General features: G+C 41.4%; 1 protein-coding gene across 1 annotated transcript in view; it reads left to right on the forward strand.

Annotated features, from left to right (window-relative positions):
* The window catches only part of FUNDC2 (FUN14 domain containing 2), a 47,118-nt gene extending 34,819 nt beyond the window's left edge, over positions 1-12,299 (forward strand). Inside the window, exons 3-5 of the mRNA XM_004390873.2 lie at positions 490-565; positions 9,389-9,520; positions 11,637-12,299. Coding sequence (XP_004390930.1) covers positions 490-565; positions 9,389-9,520; positions 11,637-11,714 — 286 coding nt within the window. The 3' untranslated portion in view covers positions 11,715-12,299. The remainder of the gene's footprint in view (positions 1-489; positions 566-9,388; positions 9,521-11,636) is intronic.
* The last annotated feature ends 6,020 nt before the right edge of the window (positions 12,300-18,319 follow it).

Genomic DNA, 18,319 nt, shown 5'->3' on the forward strand with positions numbered 1-18,319 from the left:
CCTGTATTGTGTACTGTCTCACCCTTCACCCAAGATACCACTTATCTATTGCCTATTTAGTATTCTCCCCCCGCCCCATCCCTGGTAACCAACAAAGATTGAACAATGGAATACTCTTGAGCTATAAAAATGATTTGAGATATCTATGGACGGATGCGAGATGATCCCGAATACATGTTGTTAAATGAAAACAGTAAGTTACAGCTACCATTTCAAGCTATGAGAGTCATCTTTGAACAACACAACCTTAAGTGATTTGTTCAAGACCACAAAGTAAGTGGTGGAGCCAAGGTTCAAATCAGGGTCTTTCTGAGCTCAGAGCCTCTGCTATTTCCTTATGCCATGCTCTTTGTGGGGTTGGCTTCATGTAGGGCATAGGAAGGAGATGGCTCATCCCAAGGTAAGTAGGATCTGAACATTGTCAGAAATGCATGTTTGTGTATACCTGACAGCCCATCAACTTGTCTAATGTTGGTTTGATTTTTGTAGGTGCACGGGTTTCATATTCCAGAAAGTTGGGAAGTTGGCGGCAACAGCTGTGGGAGGTGGATTTTTTCTCCTTCAGGTCTGTATGTGAAATGTTCCTAGGTGTTTTGGAAATTCTGCTTGTCCATTAAGGAATGTGGTATGGGGAGTCGAACTGCTAGCATAATCCATGTGGGTCAAACTTCACCACTTACCAGTCACATTTTATTTCCTCATTTATAAAACAGGGACAGAAGTACATAACTCCTTGTCATAGCTCCCTTATAGGGTTTTTAAGACCAATTGAAATATTAAGCAAATGTGATTGCAAAAATGGAAAATGTGATGCAAGTGCCCTGTGATAGGATTTATTCTCATATGCTAAAATATACATCTTTTTCACCTAGGGAACATTGATCCCAGAACTGTCAGTGAGAAGTGCAGGCTGCTATAGTACAGTTAGATGCACTCTCTTAGCTCTCTGGCCCAGAGCTTATTTCAGAACCAGTGGTGACTGATTCTCTGAGGCTGCCATAATAGAGACTAGCAACTGAGACTTGAAAAAGAAAAAAGGAATGCCTTCTTCAAAAACAAAGAAAACTGACATTTAATTGTATCCAGCACAGTGTTAATTGCATAATACTGGTTTTCAAACTTGTCTGTACATTGGAGTCACATGGGAGTTTTAAAAAATGCTGATGCTTGCTCCCACGGAGACATTCTGATTTAATATCAGAATGGGCAGAGTGAAAATTAAATATGTGGAGAAAGGAGGTTAGTGACTGGCTAGAGCTAAGTTGTCATCTGGGAAGTGGGCTGGGATCTAACAGGGCAGGGCAAGATGGTAAAGTACAGTATTGCTGTGTAAGGAGTCCCTGAGTGTCACGGATGGTTACACGCTTGACTACTAGCCGAAAGATTAGCGGTTCAAACCCACCCAGAGGCACCTCGGAAGACAGACCTAATGATCTGCTTCCGGAAGGTCACAGCCTTGAAAACCCTATGGAGTAGTTCTACTCTTGCACACATGGGGTCTGCGTGAGTCAGAATTGACTCGATGCCAGCTAACAACAACAACATCGTTGTTGTTAGATGCTGTCGAGTCAGTTCCAGCTCATAGCAACCTTATGTACAACAGAATGAAACACTGCCTGGTCTTGTGCCATCCTCACAATCGTTGCTGTGCTTGAGCTCATTGTTGCAACCATGGTGTCAATCCATCTCCTTGAGGGTCTTCCTCTTTTTCACTGACTGTCTACTTTACCCAAGCACGATGTCCTTCTCCAGGGACTGGTCCCTCCTGATAACATGTCCGAAGTGTGTGAACAAAAATGTTGTCATCCTTGCTTCCAGAAAGCACTCTGGCTGTACTTCTTTCAAGAGAAACTTATTCCTTCTTCTCGCAGTCCATGGTGTATTCAGTATTCTTCGCCAGCACCATAATTCAAAGGCATCAATTCTTCTTCTGTCTTCCTTATTCATTGTCCAGCTTTGTAACGCATATGAGGCAATTGAAAATACCATGGCTTGGGTCAGTTGTGCCTTTGTCCTCAAGGTGAAATCTTTGCTTTTTAACACTTGAAAGAGGTCCTTTGCAGCAGATTTGCCCAATGCAATGTGTCTTTTGATTTCTTGACTGCTGCTTCCATGGGTGTTGATTGCGGATCCAAGTAAAATGAAATCCTTGATGACTTCAATCTTTTCTCCATTTATCGTGATGTTGCTTATTGGTCCAGTTGTGAGGATTTTTGTTTTCTTTATGTTGAGGTGTAGTCCATACTGAAGGCTGTAGTCTTTGCTTCACTTTCAGCAAGCAAGGTTGTGTCATTATATAATGCAGGTTGTTAATGAGTCTTCCTCCAATCCTGATGCCCCATTTTTCTTCATATAGTCCAGCTTCTCGGATTATTTGCTCAGCATACAGATTGAATATGTGTGGTGAAAGAATACAGCCCTAACACACACCTTTCCTGACTTGAACCATGCAGTATCCCCTTGTTCTGGTCAAACGACTGCCTCTTGATCTATGTACAGGTTATGCATGAGCACGATTAAGTGTTCTGGAATTCCCATTCTTTGCAGTGTTATCCATAATTGTTTATGATCCACACAGTCAAATGCCTTCCTGATATTCTCTGCTTTCAGCCAAGATCCATCTGACATCAGCAGTGATACCCCTCATTCCACATCCTCTTCTGAATTCAGCTTGAATTTCTGACAGTTCCCTGTTGATGTACTGCTGCAACCATTTTTGAATTACCTTCAGCAAAAATTTACTTGTGTGTGGTATTAATGATATTGTTCGATAATTTCCGCATTCTTTTGGATCACCTTTCTTTGGAATGGGCACAAATGTGGATCTCTTCCAGTTGGTTGGCCAGGTAGCTGTCTTCTAAATTTCTTAGCACAGACGAAGGAGCACATCTAGCGCTGCATTCATTAGTTGAAACATTTCAGTTGGTATTCCATCAATTCCTTCTTTTAGGGTTGCATAAAACTCAACTGTGAACCTATGATGTGGTAGATCTTCAGTTACCTTTACAAGACTTATGCAGTAATTGATCTATGCATATTGTTGCTTTCTTCGCATAGACGAATGAGCACTTCCAGCGCTGCTTCCATTAGTTAAAACATCTTAATTGGTATTCTGTCAGTTCCTGGAGTCTTGTTTGTCACCAATACCTTCAGTGCAGCTTGGACTTCTTACTTCAGTACCATCGGTTCTTGACCATATGCTACCTCCTGAAATGGCTCAGTGCCAACAAATTCTTTTTGGTACAGTAACTCTGTATTCCTCCCATCTTCTTATGATACTTCCTGTGTCATTCAATATTTTGAATGAACTCGAGGCTTGAATTTTTTCTTCAGTTCTTTCAGCTTGAGAAATGCTGAGCATATTCTTTCCTTTTGATTTTCTTACTCCAGGTTTTTGCACGTGTCATTATAATACTTTGTCTTCTTGAGCCACCCTTTGAAATCTTCTGTTCAGCTCTGTTATGTGATCATTTCTTCCTTCTGCTTTAGCTACTCTGCGTTCAAGAGCAAGTTTCAGAGTCTCTTCTGACATCTGTTTTGGTCTTTTCTTTCTTTCCTGTCTTTTTAATGATCTTTTACTTTCTTCGTGTATGATGTCTTTGATGTCATTCCCACAGCTCGTCTGGCATTTGGTCATTAGTGTTCATTGTGTCAAATCTGTTCTTGAGATGGTCTCCAAATTCTGGTGGGGTGTACTCAAGGTGGTATTTTGGCTCTTTGGGACTTGTTTTAATTTTCTTCAGCTTCAGCTTGAACTTGCGTGTGAGCAGCAACATTGCTGTGTAACAAATCACCCAAAACCTGTCGTTGTCAAGTTGATTCCGACACATGGTGACCCCAAGTGATAGAGTAGAACTGCCCCAGAGGGTTTTCTTGGCTGTAATCTTTACAGAAACAGATCACCAGGCCTTTTCTCCTGCTGAGCCACTGGGTATTTTCAAACCATCAGCCTTTGGTTAGCAGCTGAGTGCTTGACTGTTGCACCACCAGGGCTCCTTCACCCAAAACCTAATGGCCTAAAATACCAATGATTTTATTATCTCTCACAGTTTCTGTGTGTCAGAAATAATGAGGAGGGTTAAGTGGGCACTTCCGGCTCCGGGTCTCTTGGGGTTAGAGGTAGGTGGTGGCTAGAGCTGGAGCTGTACAGCAGAGGCAAGAACAGCGCGTGGCCCGCTGGTCTCTCTCCTCCCTCTTTTTCTCCTCCTCTCTTTCCTCTCTCTGTCCCTCCCTCCCTCTCTTTCCCTAGTCTCAGGGCTCCTCCAGCTGGTCTCTGCACTCAAGGGCTAGGGTAGGCTCCCTCAGGGCTTCAAGTGCAGGTGTTCCTAAAACAAGGTGAAAGTTGCACCCCCTTTTCTGCCGTAGCCTTGAGTGTCATGCAGCATCACTTCTGCCACATTCTATGGGTTACTAACAAGTTAACATACGGTACCCTCCAGATTCGGTATTTATGTTCCTGGCTCGCTCCCTGTGGGCTTGTCAAGGGCTGCCTCTGTATTGAGACAGTCCGACTTCTTGCAAGGTGGTGCCTCCTCCACACGTCTCTCTCCTTCTGGGTTGCAGTAGCCCTTCAGGCTTAAGGCTGCTGCTCCTCAGTCCACCGGCCTGCTCTATCCCTTGTAGTTTCTTTCCGCTACACCCTGCCCCAAGCTGTGTGAATATCTTAATCTCTCTTAGAAGCGTCTTAATCTGAGTGTGCCATTTGTTTTGTTCGGGGGCCCTGACTGACAGGAGTAGTTGGTACTGGGAGTGACTCCAGGAAAAACCCTCAAAATGGGATTCTAGTATTGCATGGGTCATATATTCAAGGACTGCAGGGATACTTCCTTGCCAGGGGAGGTGGGACATGGGGAGTCTGTGATGTGCAGGGGCAGACCGATCACTCAGATTACCTGTCACCAGAGGCGTGAGGGCAGGGAAGGGCAGGCACGATGTAGGGAGATCAGGGGTCATACTCTGACATGGGGATCTAGTTTGTTTTCCGTACCAATAGTTGTCCCAGCCACGTTTATTAAATAATTCTTCCTTTTTCCAATAATTCACAGTGTTGTTTTTTCCAGAGATAAAAATCCCTGTATATATGGATCTAATTTTAGTTTCTCTATTCTGTTCCACTGGTCAACTTTTTATTTTTATGTCAATGCTTTTATAATAAGCCTTGATATTTGGTAAGGCAAGTTCCTCCACCTTATTCTTTAGGAGTGCTGTGGCTATTTTTGTACTTTTGCTCATCCATCTAAATTTTAGAATAGGCTTGTCATTTACTTTTTAAAATTTGTGTTGAAATTTTGATTGGAATTGCACTGAAACCATATAGATAAATTTGGGAAGAACTAATATCTTTTAGGTTATTGAGTTCTCTGTGAATATGGTGTCTCCATTTATTTAGGTTTTCTTTAAGGTCTTTGAGTAGATCTTTATTCTTTTCTCCATATAGATCTCGTACATCTGTTGTTTAATTTTATTCCTAGATACCTTATAGCTTTAGTTGCTACTATGGATGATTCCATTTTTTAAAACTATGCATTCTAACTCATGCAGGTATGTTGAAGTGCAGTTGATAATTTTGTATTGCTCTGTTAGCCATCTACCTTTTATTTCTAATAATTTGGAATTCTTTTGGGCTTTTTTCTATAAAACCATATCATCTGTGAACAATGACTTTTTTTCCTTTTTACTTCTTATGCTTTAATTTCTTTTTCTGATGCTGCTGTGCTGGCTAAGAACTCCAGTAGAGTGTTGAATAGAAGGAGTGATAGACACCACACTTGTCTTCTTCTTGATTTTAAATTTTCTCACTAAGAATAATGATTGCTGAATGCTTTGATAAATAACTTTTTATCAGGTATAGAAAGTTAACTGTTATTTTTAGCTTACTAAGAATGGTGAGTTTTTTTTAAGAATGTTTTTGGTACCTTGTTGAAATAATACGTTCTTTTCTCAATCTGTATGCTCAGCCCTAGGTTACATATTAGAGTACTCTTGCATGTTATGATTATTCATGTATCAATTTATTAGTTCTGTCTTCTGACTGCACTCAGGATGATACAGCTAATGCTGCTGATTATCTTTTCATGTGCTTGGTGACATGTCTGTTCAGGTCTTTGTTGTTTAAATTGGGTTTGTCTTGTAAGAGTTGTTGAGTTACAGGAGTTCTTTATATATTCTAGATTCAAGTCCTTGGTTAAATATGTGATTTGCTTAGATTTTCTGTCAGTCTTTACATTGTCTTCATTCTCTGAACACATTCTTTTGCAGAGCTAAGTTGTTAATTTTGATGGAGTTCAGTTAGTTTCTTAAATAGTTATACTACTTTGGTGTCACTTTACCTTATCTCAGGTCTTGAAGTATTTCTTCCATGATTTCTACAAAAGTTTCATGGTTTTAGATTTTGTTATGGATTGAATTGTGTCCCCCAAAAATGTGTGTCAACTTGGCTAGGCCATGATTCCCAGTATTGTGTGATGTTCCACCATTTTGTGATCCGATGTAATTTTCCTATGTGTTATAAATTCTACCTCTGTGATGTTAATGAAGCAGGATTAGAGACAGCTATGATAATGAGGCAGGACTCAAATCTACAAGATTAGGTTGTATCTTGAGTCAGTCTCTTTTGAGATATAAGAGAGAAGCCAGCAAAGAGACAGGGGGACCTCCTACCACCAAGAGTGAAAAACGAGGGGAGCGTGTCCTTTGGATCCAGGGTCCCTGTGCTGAGAAGCTCTTAGACCAAGGGAAGATTGATGACAAGGATCTACCTGCAGAGCCAAGAGAGAGAGAGCCATCCTCTGGAGCTGGTGCCCTGAATTTGGACTTCTAGCCTCCTAGACTGTGAGAGGATAAATTTCTCTTTGTTAAAGTCATCTACTGTGGTATTTCTGTTATAGTAGCACTAGATAACTAAGACAGTTTTCAATTTTAGATCTATGATCCATTTGTAGTTAATTTTTATATTAGAGGTGTGGTTTAGATTGAGGTTTTTGTTTGTTTTTTGTATATGGCTGTGGAATTGTTCTAATACCATTTGGTGAAAAGACTCTCTTTTATGCATTGAATTGCTTTTGCACCTTTTTTTTTTTTTAAAAAAAGCTTGTTGTTACTTGTATGGATCTTTTTATTCTGTGTATTCTGTTCCATTAATTTATGTTGGTGTCCCTTCTCCAATACCACACTGTCTTGATTATTGTAGTAGCATTATTGTAAATCTAAAAATCAGGTATTGTTGATTCCTCCAACTTTGTTCTTCTTTTTCAGAATTGTTTTGGCTGTGCTAGTTCCTTTGTCTTTTCACATCAATTTTACTGTAAAAAAAAAAATCCTACTGAGATTTTGATTGGGATTGCAATTAATCTGTAGATCATTTTGGAGAGAATTGGACATCTTTTCTATGTTAGTCTTCTAATCCGTGAACACAACAGGTCTTTCCACTTATTTATGTCTTCTCTGATTTCTTCAGCATTTTTAGTTTTCAGTATAAGTATACAGATCATGTATATGTTTTTGTTAGATGTCTACCTAGAATTTCATTTTTTTGTGGCTATTGGAAGACATTTTTTTTTAATTTTGCATTTCCAGTTCAGATTGCTACTATTTGGAAATAACGATTGATTTTGTGTGTTGACCTTGTATTCTGTGACTTTGATAAATTTTTTAGGTCTGGGGTCTTCTGTTTGTTTTTTTGATCCCTTGACATTTTCTGTATAGACAAATGTCTGCAAATAAGAACAGTTGTATTTCTTCCTTTTCAGTCTGTATACCTCCTATTTCTTTTTCTTGCCTTATTGCACTATGACTTCCAATACCGTGTTGAATAGGAGTGGAGAGAAGGCATCTTTGCCTTGTTCCCCATCTTAGGGGGAAAGCTTTCAGTCTCTCACCATGAAGTACAATGTCAGCTGTAAGTTTTTTGCAGATGTCTTTTATCAAGTTGAGGAAGTTCCCCTCTGTTCTTATTTTTCTAAGTTTTTATTATGAGTGGATATTGGATTTTGTCAAATGTTTTTCTGGGATGACTTGAGTCTAGGCTAGGTAATAACAGAGGAAAAGTGGGCAAGCTCACTGGAATTCTGGATGTCTCCAATCTACCTGCAGCTATTTACTCTTGATCTGTTCTGTGGGAGAGACAGGATGGAATATTCCTAATCAGTTTTACCTGCAACTGGAACCTTCATTTAAGTATACAGTTTTGGAGATTCAGCTATGTTGCTGCTATAAGTAGTTTGCTCTTTTTATTTCTGAGTAATATTTCATTGTGTAAATATGACACAATTCATTTTTCATTCATGTGTTGATGGACATTTGGGTTACTTTCAGCCTTGGCCTATTATAAAGAAAGCTGCTGTGAGAGGAGCTGCCAAAAATTCCTCTGTAAAAAGGCTATACTGACATAGCCAATTATTGTGAGTACTGTCAGCAAGTTGTTTACCTATAGAAAGCTGAATTGGCAGAAATTGTGGAATATAGTTATAACAATGACAAAAAAAGAAAAAGAGTAGCTGCTGAGGCTGCTTATATACAGCCAAACATCTCTTGGAATTTGGTTCCTTGGTTTGAAGGTTTAGGGTCATGGTTTCATGGGACATCTCAGTTAATTGGCCTAATAACGTGTTCAGTGCTTCTGTCCTACCTCCTAGTTTGTTGTGTAGTGCCTGGGGTCTCAAAAGCTTGCAAGTGGCCATCCAAGGCACAACAATTGGTCTCTATTCATCTGGAGCAACAGAGGAAGAAGGAGCATCAGGAATAGGAGGAGGATATGGAATGTGTGGCTAACTGCCTCCGTGAACAGTTGTCTGAGTTTCTTGACCATCAGTGATGTTGATGGGGAGGGCTGTAATCATTCTATTCATTTCTTGAATGATGCTAATCTGTCAGAGAACCACATACTTGAATCAGTTGTATCCTTTTCACTCTTCCTTGATGAGATTGTTTTCACTGAGTTTTAATGCTGTGTCCTCTGCTTTTATCAAGGGTATGTTTAAATGTGTTTTCCATTGCCTCTCCTAGTACCCCTTATATGAAGTCGCTCAGACACTCAGAGCCACTTTCACTCCTCAGTGACCACATTAGAAAATCCTGTGTTGGCTTTGAGGTCTGCTTGTTCCCCTTACGTCTTGACCACCTCCTCCGATTTTCATTTTATTGTTTTACACTAACCTAAAAGTCTGTTGGGGTGGTTATATAGGGTATACATAAGGTAAAAAAAAAAAAAACAAAAAAACTGCCAGCAGTCATCGAAGGCCAAATTTTTATACAAAAAGTTTGATGGTAAATGCTTCTAAAATTGGAAAGTCAGAAGGGTTTTGACAGTCTATTTCAGTGATTTATCCTGACAAAAAGAAATAGCAAGTCTGTGTTTCTCATTTCTTGTCATTTTATTTTGAAACTGTAGCTTGCAAACCATACTGGCTACATCAAGGTTGATTGGCAGCGAGTGGAGAAGGATATGAAGAAAGCCAAGGAACAGCTGAAAATCCGTAAGAGCAACCAGATACCTACTGAAGTCAAGAGCAAAGCCGAGGAGGTGAGGCTTCTTTCTTCATGTGCAGTGTGGAGAATGCAGACAGTTCTGTTTGTGTAAAAATGGGGTAGACATGCCAGTATCTCAGGAAGTGTTCCAATAAAACCTTACCGGAAAAAACAGGCAGCAGGCTGGATTTGGCCCACAGACTGTAGTTTGTGACCCCTGGTCTAGTGTATAAAGCCAGGTTAGGTTATTTGGGGGAATTTAGGGACACTTTGATGGAGGGACAGGAAAAGTATATATTTTGCTATTTACTTCTTTGTTACCATTAGAAATATGGCAAATGTCCCAAAAAAATAACCTCCAGTGCACTGAACTCTGGAGAAATAAACTAGAGGAGTCAGCTATGGACAGGATGATGGTGCTCTGCTGTTAGCTCCCTATGAATTCACAAGGGAAAGGGACTGATTGAGTGAAGAGAAATACTCTATAGCCCCTCCTGGTTCTCATGCACTGAGTGGCTCTTAAGGCTTGGTCTTGACATGCTCGCGTCAAGGTTATAAACCAACCAGAAGAGTTAGAATTGTTCATTCAACAAATATTTGTGTTCCTGTTATTAGCCTAGCAATGTCACAAGCCTGAGGGTGACAGTGGGTGGTTACTCCCCTCAAAGAGCCCACAGCCCAATTTGGGGAACAGCTAGTCAGTAATTAGAACATAGGGTAGCTAATGGTCTGAGAAGGATACATACAAGTTGCCAATGTGTGCACCTTGGGGGGACACTTAGCCCAACCTCAGGAACTTAGGGACATTTGTATGGAGGAGGGGATGTCTAGAGGGTGAGTAGTGCAGAGGAACAATCTGGTCTTTTAGTCAGGAACAAGAACCTGAAGGCTTATGACTTAAGGGAGATCTGAGTAAGGAAGACTAGGGCAGAGAGATCATTTTGGAGACTTGGTAATCAGTCACTTAGAAAATATTTTAGGGGCCTAAACAAAGGTAATAGCAGTAAGGAGGAAAGGATATGGCTGATATTTTGTTGATAGCATGTTCTTGTTGTTGTTAGGTGTCGTTGAGCCAGTTCCAACTCGTAGCGACACAGTGCACAACAGAACGAAACACTGCCCTGCGCCATCCTCACAGTCATTATTATGCTTGAGCCCATTGTTGCAACCACTGTGTCAATCCATTTCCATGAGGATCTTCCTCTTTCACTGACCCTCTACTTTACCAGGCATTATGTCCTTCTCCAGGGACTGGTCCTTCCTGATAACATGTCCAAAGTATGTGAGACATAGTCTCACCGTGTTCGGTTCTTAGGAGCATTCTGGCTGTACTTCTTCCAAGACAAACCTGTTCGTTCTTTTGGCAGTCCATGGTATATTCCATATTCTTTGCCAGCATGTTGGTAGCATGGATAGGACTTAAACATTGAGACCAGATAAGGAGGGGTGAGGGACAGGGAGTTGGCAAGGAGGACCCCTAGGTTTCTGATTTGGGTAACTGGGTAAATGACATTTACCACAATCAAGTGAATAGTCTCTGAAGAAGAAGGGCAAGTTTGGGGACAGAGGAGGAGAGGAAACCATTAAGTTCAGTACCTGGAAAGAAGGAAGTCATTGGTGACTTTGGTGAGAGCAGTTTTAGCTGGGATAGTGGAGTTGAAAGCCAAACTAGCAATTTGAGGAATGAGTATGAAGAAAGAAAGTAAAGATACTGAACAACAGCAGTTATTTCTGGAAGTTTGTCAGGGAAAGGGGAAAGAGAAAGAGGAAGGTATCTGGAAGGTTGTATAAGTAAGGTCAGAGTGAGAGGTGAATGAGTTCTTTGCTTGCTTGTTTGCTTTTTTCGGATGGGAGACTTGAGTGGGTTTCAATGCTGATGTGAAGGAGCAAGTGTGGAGGGAGTAGCTGAAGCTACAGGAGACTGGATTCAATTTCAGGTAGATCCCTTAGCTCAGTAAACAGCATTATTAAAGACAAGATCTTAGGCAATACCCTTGACTTCTCCTTGTCCCCCATCTAGTCACAGAATCCCTTTGGGTAATGTACAAACTCCTTGACATAGCCTACAGGTTAGAGAGTTAAAGTTGTTAATTCTGGTTTAGTGAGTATAAGTGCTTCCTAATATTCATATCCTTAGCAAAATAATCCAGTGTGCTGTCTTCTGTTTGCAGGTGGTATCATTTGTGAAGAAGAACGTCCTTGTGACTGGGGGATTTTTTGGAGGCTTTCTGCTGGGCATGGCATCCTAAGGCGGACAACTTCACTTCCATTGTTTCTAGGTTGTTTTTCTTTCATTCATCAGAATGTGTTAGTTGTGTTTTTCCAACCAGAAGCCTCTACGCTTCGTCATAGGACATTGAGTCTGTCCTCATCTTCCTGTTCTCCTGTGCCTTCCTCCTTGCACTGGCAGATCCGAATAGCTTTCTGTTGGGACAAGTTAACTTAGTATGGACCTAACTTGAACTTGCTGATGATGAAGGAGGCAATAGACATTACGTTCTTCTCCCAGCCCGCCCCCCACTGGCTAGTGTGTAGGTCAACAAGAATGTTTCTTTTCCCTACGTAAGATGCAAGATGGCTCACCGAGGAGGATGAGTGGATCCTCAAATGTTACCCCATACTGTTGATTTGAAAAAGAAATAGCAAGCACGTAGATACCTTGTTATTATGTGCTGCATGGAAAGAACTGAATACATTTGGCTTTAAGCATCAAATATTTTGCTATCTTGGTGTCTGCTTACTTCTTTAGTTGGTTTCATACTACAGAAAGAGCTGTTCATACCTGTTACTGTTATCCTGACAGAAATGACTGCATAAACATTATAATTGAAAAATTTTGAATACAGAATGAACCTGTGAAGTGATTATATCTGGTGGGACAGTCTTTAGGGAGACCAATGGTTCCACATCACGGAATGGCCTGACCTAGGGAATCATGTGGGTACATCAAGATATTGTCACAGGATATTTTGCAGCATACATGATAATGAACTCCATGACTGTTTCAAAATGGTATATTAATGGTAAACAAGTGAGTTTAGGTGGGGCTGGGAAGGAGCTCGCAGATTTTTATTTCGTAGAAAAGATTTAATTTCAGCTTTGAAATTTAAAGTATTATTTCCCGTTTGTCAGAGCATTAGGGGATAGTCATAGCTCCTCAGTACCAATTCCAATCAGTAGGAGGTTTAACATTTGAGCCATATTTTTTTGAGAAGTAGCATTCAAGTCATTCAGAATTGAAAAGGATAGCACATAGGAAATTATTTCCATCATCAGATATAATCTGTCTCCTGATGATCCCAACTCTTAGAATTTTTTTAAAATAAAAATTTCCACACAGATGCACATACACTTAGCTTCCTGAGGGCAAGGCTTGTGTCATCTTTACCGTTATATCCACAGGGCCTAGCACTTAATAGGTGTTCAATATTTGTTGAATATCTGAATAATGACCTCATAGAAAGGTATCTGGGAAAGGTGCTGATCCAGAGAATTATTTGAGACTTTATCAGTTCTGAGAATGCAGAAAACTATTAAAGGTTAGTTTCACTGGAAATTAATTCTTAACCTTGCAGGTTATCCCTTGTGAAACATATGTGGGTCTCTCAGTCCTTAAGTTTAGAATGTTTGCCTTTTCACCTGTCTTGTGTCTTGGGAATGATACACTGAGTGTGAAAACTGAAACTACCAGTGCATGTGTGGAACTTATTACGTAACAGCACTATTTTAAGGCAACCTATGAACCATCCTTAAATCATAATAGTATGAATCTCTTTGCTTCATGTTTTTCTACAAGAACATAAAAATAGTTTTGTTTTTTATTACGGAAACTTTTGATCATATACAACAGTAGAGAAAATAGTACAATGAACCCCCATGTATCCAGCACCCACTTATAGCAATCACCAAATCATAGCCATGCCTGTTTTATCAGTTATTTTTAAATTAATAGCAAATGTATTGCTTAATCTACAGGTATTTCAGTATGTATCTCTAAAAGGTAAGAACTCTTTTTAAAAGTAACAAATACAATACCATATTATCACACCAAAAAAGTTAACAATTCCTTAATATCTCTAGATATACAGTCAGTGTTCAAAATTTCACATGAGGTCCACCACACTCACACGTTTGCATTCAGATGGTATGTCTCTGTCTCTCTTAATGTTATAGTTCCCCCCCACCCCACCCCCTTTTTTTGGGGGGGGGGTTTGCAATGTATTTATTGAAAAACCTGAGTCATTTCCCTAGTTTTCCACATTCTGGATTTTGCTGATTGTATCCCTGTGGTATTTTTATCATTTTTTGGCAAGAGTCCTTCATAGATGGTGCTGTGTTCCTCCACTGGGATGTTTATGTCTTGTTGGTCTCTTTGTGGTATTAGTGGCCATTGATGATCACTGCCTAGATCCATTCTGTCATTAGGGGTTTGAAAAATGGTAGTATTTTGTCATTCTTCATTTATTAGCTCAAATGCTTCTTAGGGAAATTTCCTTATTTGGTTACCTTGAGGTATGGTTTGTACAGGAAAGGCAGGTTAAATGCTTAGTTCTTACCTTTTTTACCAGTTTCTGATTGAGTTGTTTCCCTAGCAGCCTCCAAAGGTGACCAATGAGGTGTGTGTAGGTGAGTGTGGGTGTATGTGTCATCATGAACTCAAGGATTAAACATATTTAATGTATATCAAGAACCGTACACAGGGTCTGGATTGCATCCTGCCAAGAAGCTAACAGGCTAGCCAGTTACTGTTCCATGGGTGCTGGCAGAAGACAAAGGACTTGATCGCTCATGACAAAAACAGTCAGAGCTTCATGTTGGTTTTTGCCAGTCCTTGTGCCACCCAGGTCCCAGAGGGGTGACACAAAGGGCCCCTCATTGACGCCTGGGCACAAAGTGGACCGTATTACAGGAGAGGAATGTTGAGCTTGGGTGATTTGCTGCTTTTATAGTGAACAGTAACAAGCCTGCTCTTTTGTTTAGGGGGAGATGTTACCCTATCTCTCAAGGTTGCTTGCCACAAATACAACCCTTAGAAATGGCCCAGGTATAGAGTGATCAGGGCCAGTGTAGACTGCATCTCCCAACAATCCACCCCTCTTCGTGACCCGTTTTGGGCCAAACTCGCATTTTTACTTGAGCGTGCTGCTCCATCAGCCACGGATCAGTCTGACCAACAGAGGCTGGGACCAAGTCACTCCATTTGTCTCGTACGGCACTGAAATGGCCATGATGGTGGGGCTGGAGTTCGTTAGACGGGAACAGCAGCACAAGGCAACCATGGCCCCTTTCGGTTTTGGTCACTGTTGAGTTTCAGCTGCTGAGTGGAGGGTCCCCGGGAGCCAGCAGCTTTGCTTTGGGTGCTGCAATTGTTTCCTTGGCAGATGGAGGGGTTAGGCGTCGTGAATTATCTACAGAGTCGCAAGAAACGTGATGAAGTGAGCAGGCCCCGCAATTTGTTCGGGGTTCATCGGTGCCCCCTGCTGGCGGAGGAGTGATAACACTGCGCTCGGAGCTGCTGACCTGCCAACTATGGGCCTCAGAGGGCAGAGGCCCTCGTGCTAAATCCTGACCCACCCTCTGGTGGGAAGTGGCAGGGAGTTTGTCCTCCAGGGTCACGAACTGTTTTTTCCTCACTGCGAAGTTTGCTCTGTCAGGCGAATTTAGGTGCTTTCCTTTTCTGTTCCTGCGCCAGAACGGGTAAAACAGCTGCGGGAAGTTGTGTCATCCCTGGGCAGGGCTCCCGGAGAGTGAAGGGCAGCGGGACAGCGCGGTGGGGTGGCTGGGGCACTTGGGAGGCTCACTTCTGGCCCCTCGCAGGCCACGTGGCTTCGCACTTTGGGCCACCTTTCGACCCAGTGCCTTCCCGCGATGGGACGGGGTGAGGCAGAGCTGTAAAGTTTGAGCTGAAGCTCCTTTGACGTCAGGGGAGGGGAGATGAGTCAGGGCGCGACTTTCAATTCTGAGCAGTTGCCAGCTCCGGCTCCGCAGATGCACTTCCAGTGTGTCTTTGCTTACACTGTCATTGTCATGATAGCATGTTAACACACATCTCCTCACCGTTTAGCCTCTAAACAGGGTATTGGGCTCTTTCCTTCACCGTCTGGCCTGGCACTTAGGTGCGAGCCTTGCTGCCTTACCATGGGTCTCTCATACCCCTAACCTGGGCTTTGTCCTTTTTCTCATCACCAAGTCTCAGGAGCTGGCTTTCTTACTGACATGCCTGTTAATGTTTCCTGGCTGCTGGCAGAAGACAGGAGACTTGGTTAAAGTTGGAGGACAGTATTCCAGAAGGAATGAACTCTTACATAATTCTACCTCATTGAACATACGCTTGGGGCGGGTACTGGTGGGTTTTGAAAGGCAGAGTTACTGTGTAGTTAACTATTATCAAAACGTTCTGTCTCATCCCTGTGTTTGACATTTGCTGGAAAGATGGGCACAATAGTGGTTGGGCTCTTATTTAAAATTGCTTTTCTGCAACTTGGGCAAACAAAATAAATCTCTAGTTGAAAAAATGGTAGTGTGATGGATTTGAAGTGTCTGCGTCTCATTAATGTTTCATTTTGATCTCAGTTTCTTCTGTAGGCAAATTGGATTGCTGCCCTCTCTACTTCGCTTTTTTGCCAATTTTCTATTTCCTCATCCTTCTCCCCTCTGCAACACTTTACGCAGCAGAAGCCTCTTCACCCTTGAAACCCTCTCTCTATTCTGTGCTTTGCTAATAAAGTGTTTATATTATTATTGTTGGTGTTAGGTGCCATCGAGTCGATTTCGACTCATAGCGACCCCACGTGACAGAGTAGAACTACCCTGAGTACAGAGTTGGAGACCGGTGCTAATAAAACAACAGTTCTGTGGTTAACAAGGTCATTTGTATGCCTTTTAAAGTAAACTGCCATACAACTTCAAATGCCTTCTGGAAACTGAACATAGCTTTAATATTAAAAAAAAAAAGTTACCATGGTGACCCCATGTATCCAGAGTAGAGCTGTTCCTTCCATAGGGTTTTCAATGGCCGTAATCTTTACGGAAGCAGATTGCCAGGCCTTTCTTCCGCAGTGCTGCTGGGTGGGTTTGAACTTCCACCCTTTCGGCTAGTAGTTGAGTGCTTAACCGTTTGTGCCACCCAGGGACTCCAGCTTTAATATTAAGGCTTTCTGAAGTGTTTTAGGAATTGCGTGGACCGGATGCAAGGAAAGGAGAGGGCTTTTGTCATCTGTCAGCGACACTGAGACACCCTAAAAGTTTGTACATCCTGATGGGATGCTGTATAATGACGAAGCAATAACTAGGAAGTATTCGAGAAGGAAAAAAAAAGTTTATCTTGAATTTAATCCAGTTTCTAGACCTAATTACCAGTTTACAGGAAATAACCAAGTTCCTGGGGGAAACAATTAGACAAATCCAGAATGTGGGCTGAGACACTCCTAAATATTTCCACAGACAGCTCCTAATAAGGGCATTGGCTTACATAAACCCAATATCATTATCACACCTAATAGACATATTTCTAACAGTTGGGAAATTTGGGAAATTTGAATATGGACTAGATATCGGATGGTATTATGGGATTGTTAACTTTCTCAGTCATGTCTTTCAAAAGATTCAGAAAAAAAATTCAAAGAGATGAAGCAAATGTGGGAAAACCGTAAATGTAGGTTGGAATTTTTTCAGAATAAATTGAGGGGCTTTGGAGTGGACAGAATCTGGCTTTGAGGCCTAGCTGTGCAATTTCTAAGCAGCGCAATCTTGGCTATATTACTCTGTCAGCTTTTTCATCACTGAAACAAGGGAAGAGATAATGGTTCTCACCTGCATAGAGTTGTTTCCTGAAGCTCGAGATTAAGTGCTAATCACGGCTCCTAACACATAAAACGCACTTGGTAAATGGTAAGCCTTCTCTGATGACTTTTATTTTTCTATGGGACATAATAATAGCTAAGGAGAATGAGATTTAAATCAGTGTCTGCCAATGAAACTGAAACGTGTGAGTTTAAAGATAAGAAACAATGGATTTTGAAGCTTTAAAAGCGCAAAATAGTTTTATAAAAAGACTAAAACGCAGTCTGAAAGTTTAGTTAGTACAGAGAATTTAATAGAGCACCAGAAAAAGCAAACGTGATCATGTGGTTATTCCTAAACCCTAGCACCACTCTGAATTGATAAAATGTTTTGTCATTTGTGTATGATGTAAAATGTTTTATTCAGTTGTTGCTTTACTATTACATGAGAATTCATTTAAATTTCATGGGAATTCGGTGCCGTTATCCTCGTCTGAGGAGTCCCTGGGTGGTGCAGTTAAGCACTCAGCGGCTAACAGAAAGGTTGGTGGCTCGAGTCCACCCAGAGGCACCTCAGAAGAAGGGCCGGGAGATCTATGTCTTAAAAATCAGCCATTGAGAACCCTATGGAGCACAGTTCTACTCTGATCCGTGTGGGTCACCATGAGTAGCTGCTTTGGTTTTGGTTATCGTCTGTGGTCCAAGTCTGTCAGGAGAACATTTGCCCTGAGAGAGGCTGTCCGCAAAATGGGGTCACTGGGACACTCCGGCAAGTTCTGCATATGGTAGTCCTTTCTGAAGACTCATAGTTCACATTAGTATATGAAAAGCTGTGAAGACTTACAGGAAAGAAACTTGTTTCCTTTTGTCTAAACTAGCATTCCCCAGACTTATTTGACCACAGAAGCCCTTTTTCATGTTATAACAATTCCTAGAAACCCTGTGGGGAATACTGCTTTAAAGAACAGTTGGTCTCAAATAATAGTAGTATTTGAACATCAGGGACCTATCAGAATTTGTTCCTACTCTTGCTTAGAAAGTCATCTTTCTTCTGGGGGGTGGTGGGAGGTGGG

The sequence above is a fragment of the Trichechus manatus genome, unplaced genomic scaffold, assembly GCF_000243295.1.
Source record: "Trichechus manatus latirostris isolate Lorelei unplaced genomic scaffold, TriManLat1.0 scaffold00340, whole genome shotgun sequence".
Lineage (NCBI taxonomy): Eukaryota > Metazoa > Chordata > Mammalia > Sirenia > Trichechidae > Trichechus > Trichechus manatus.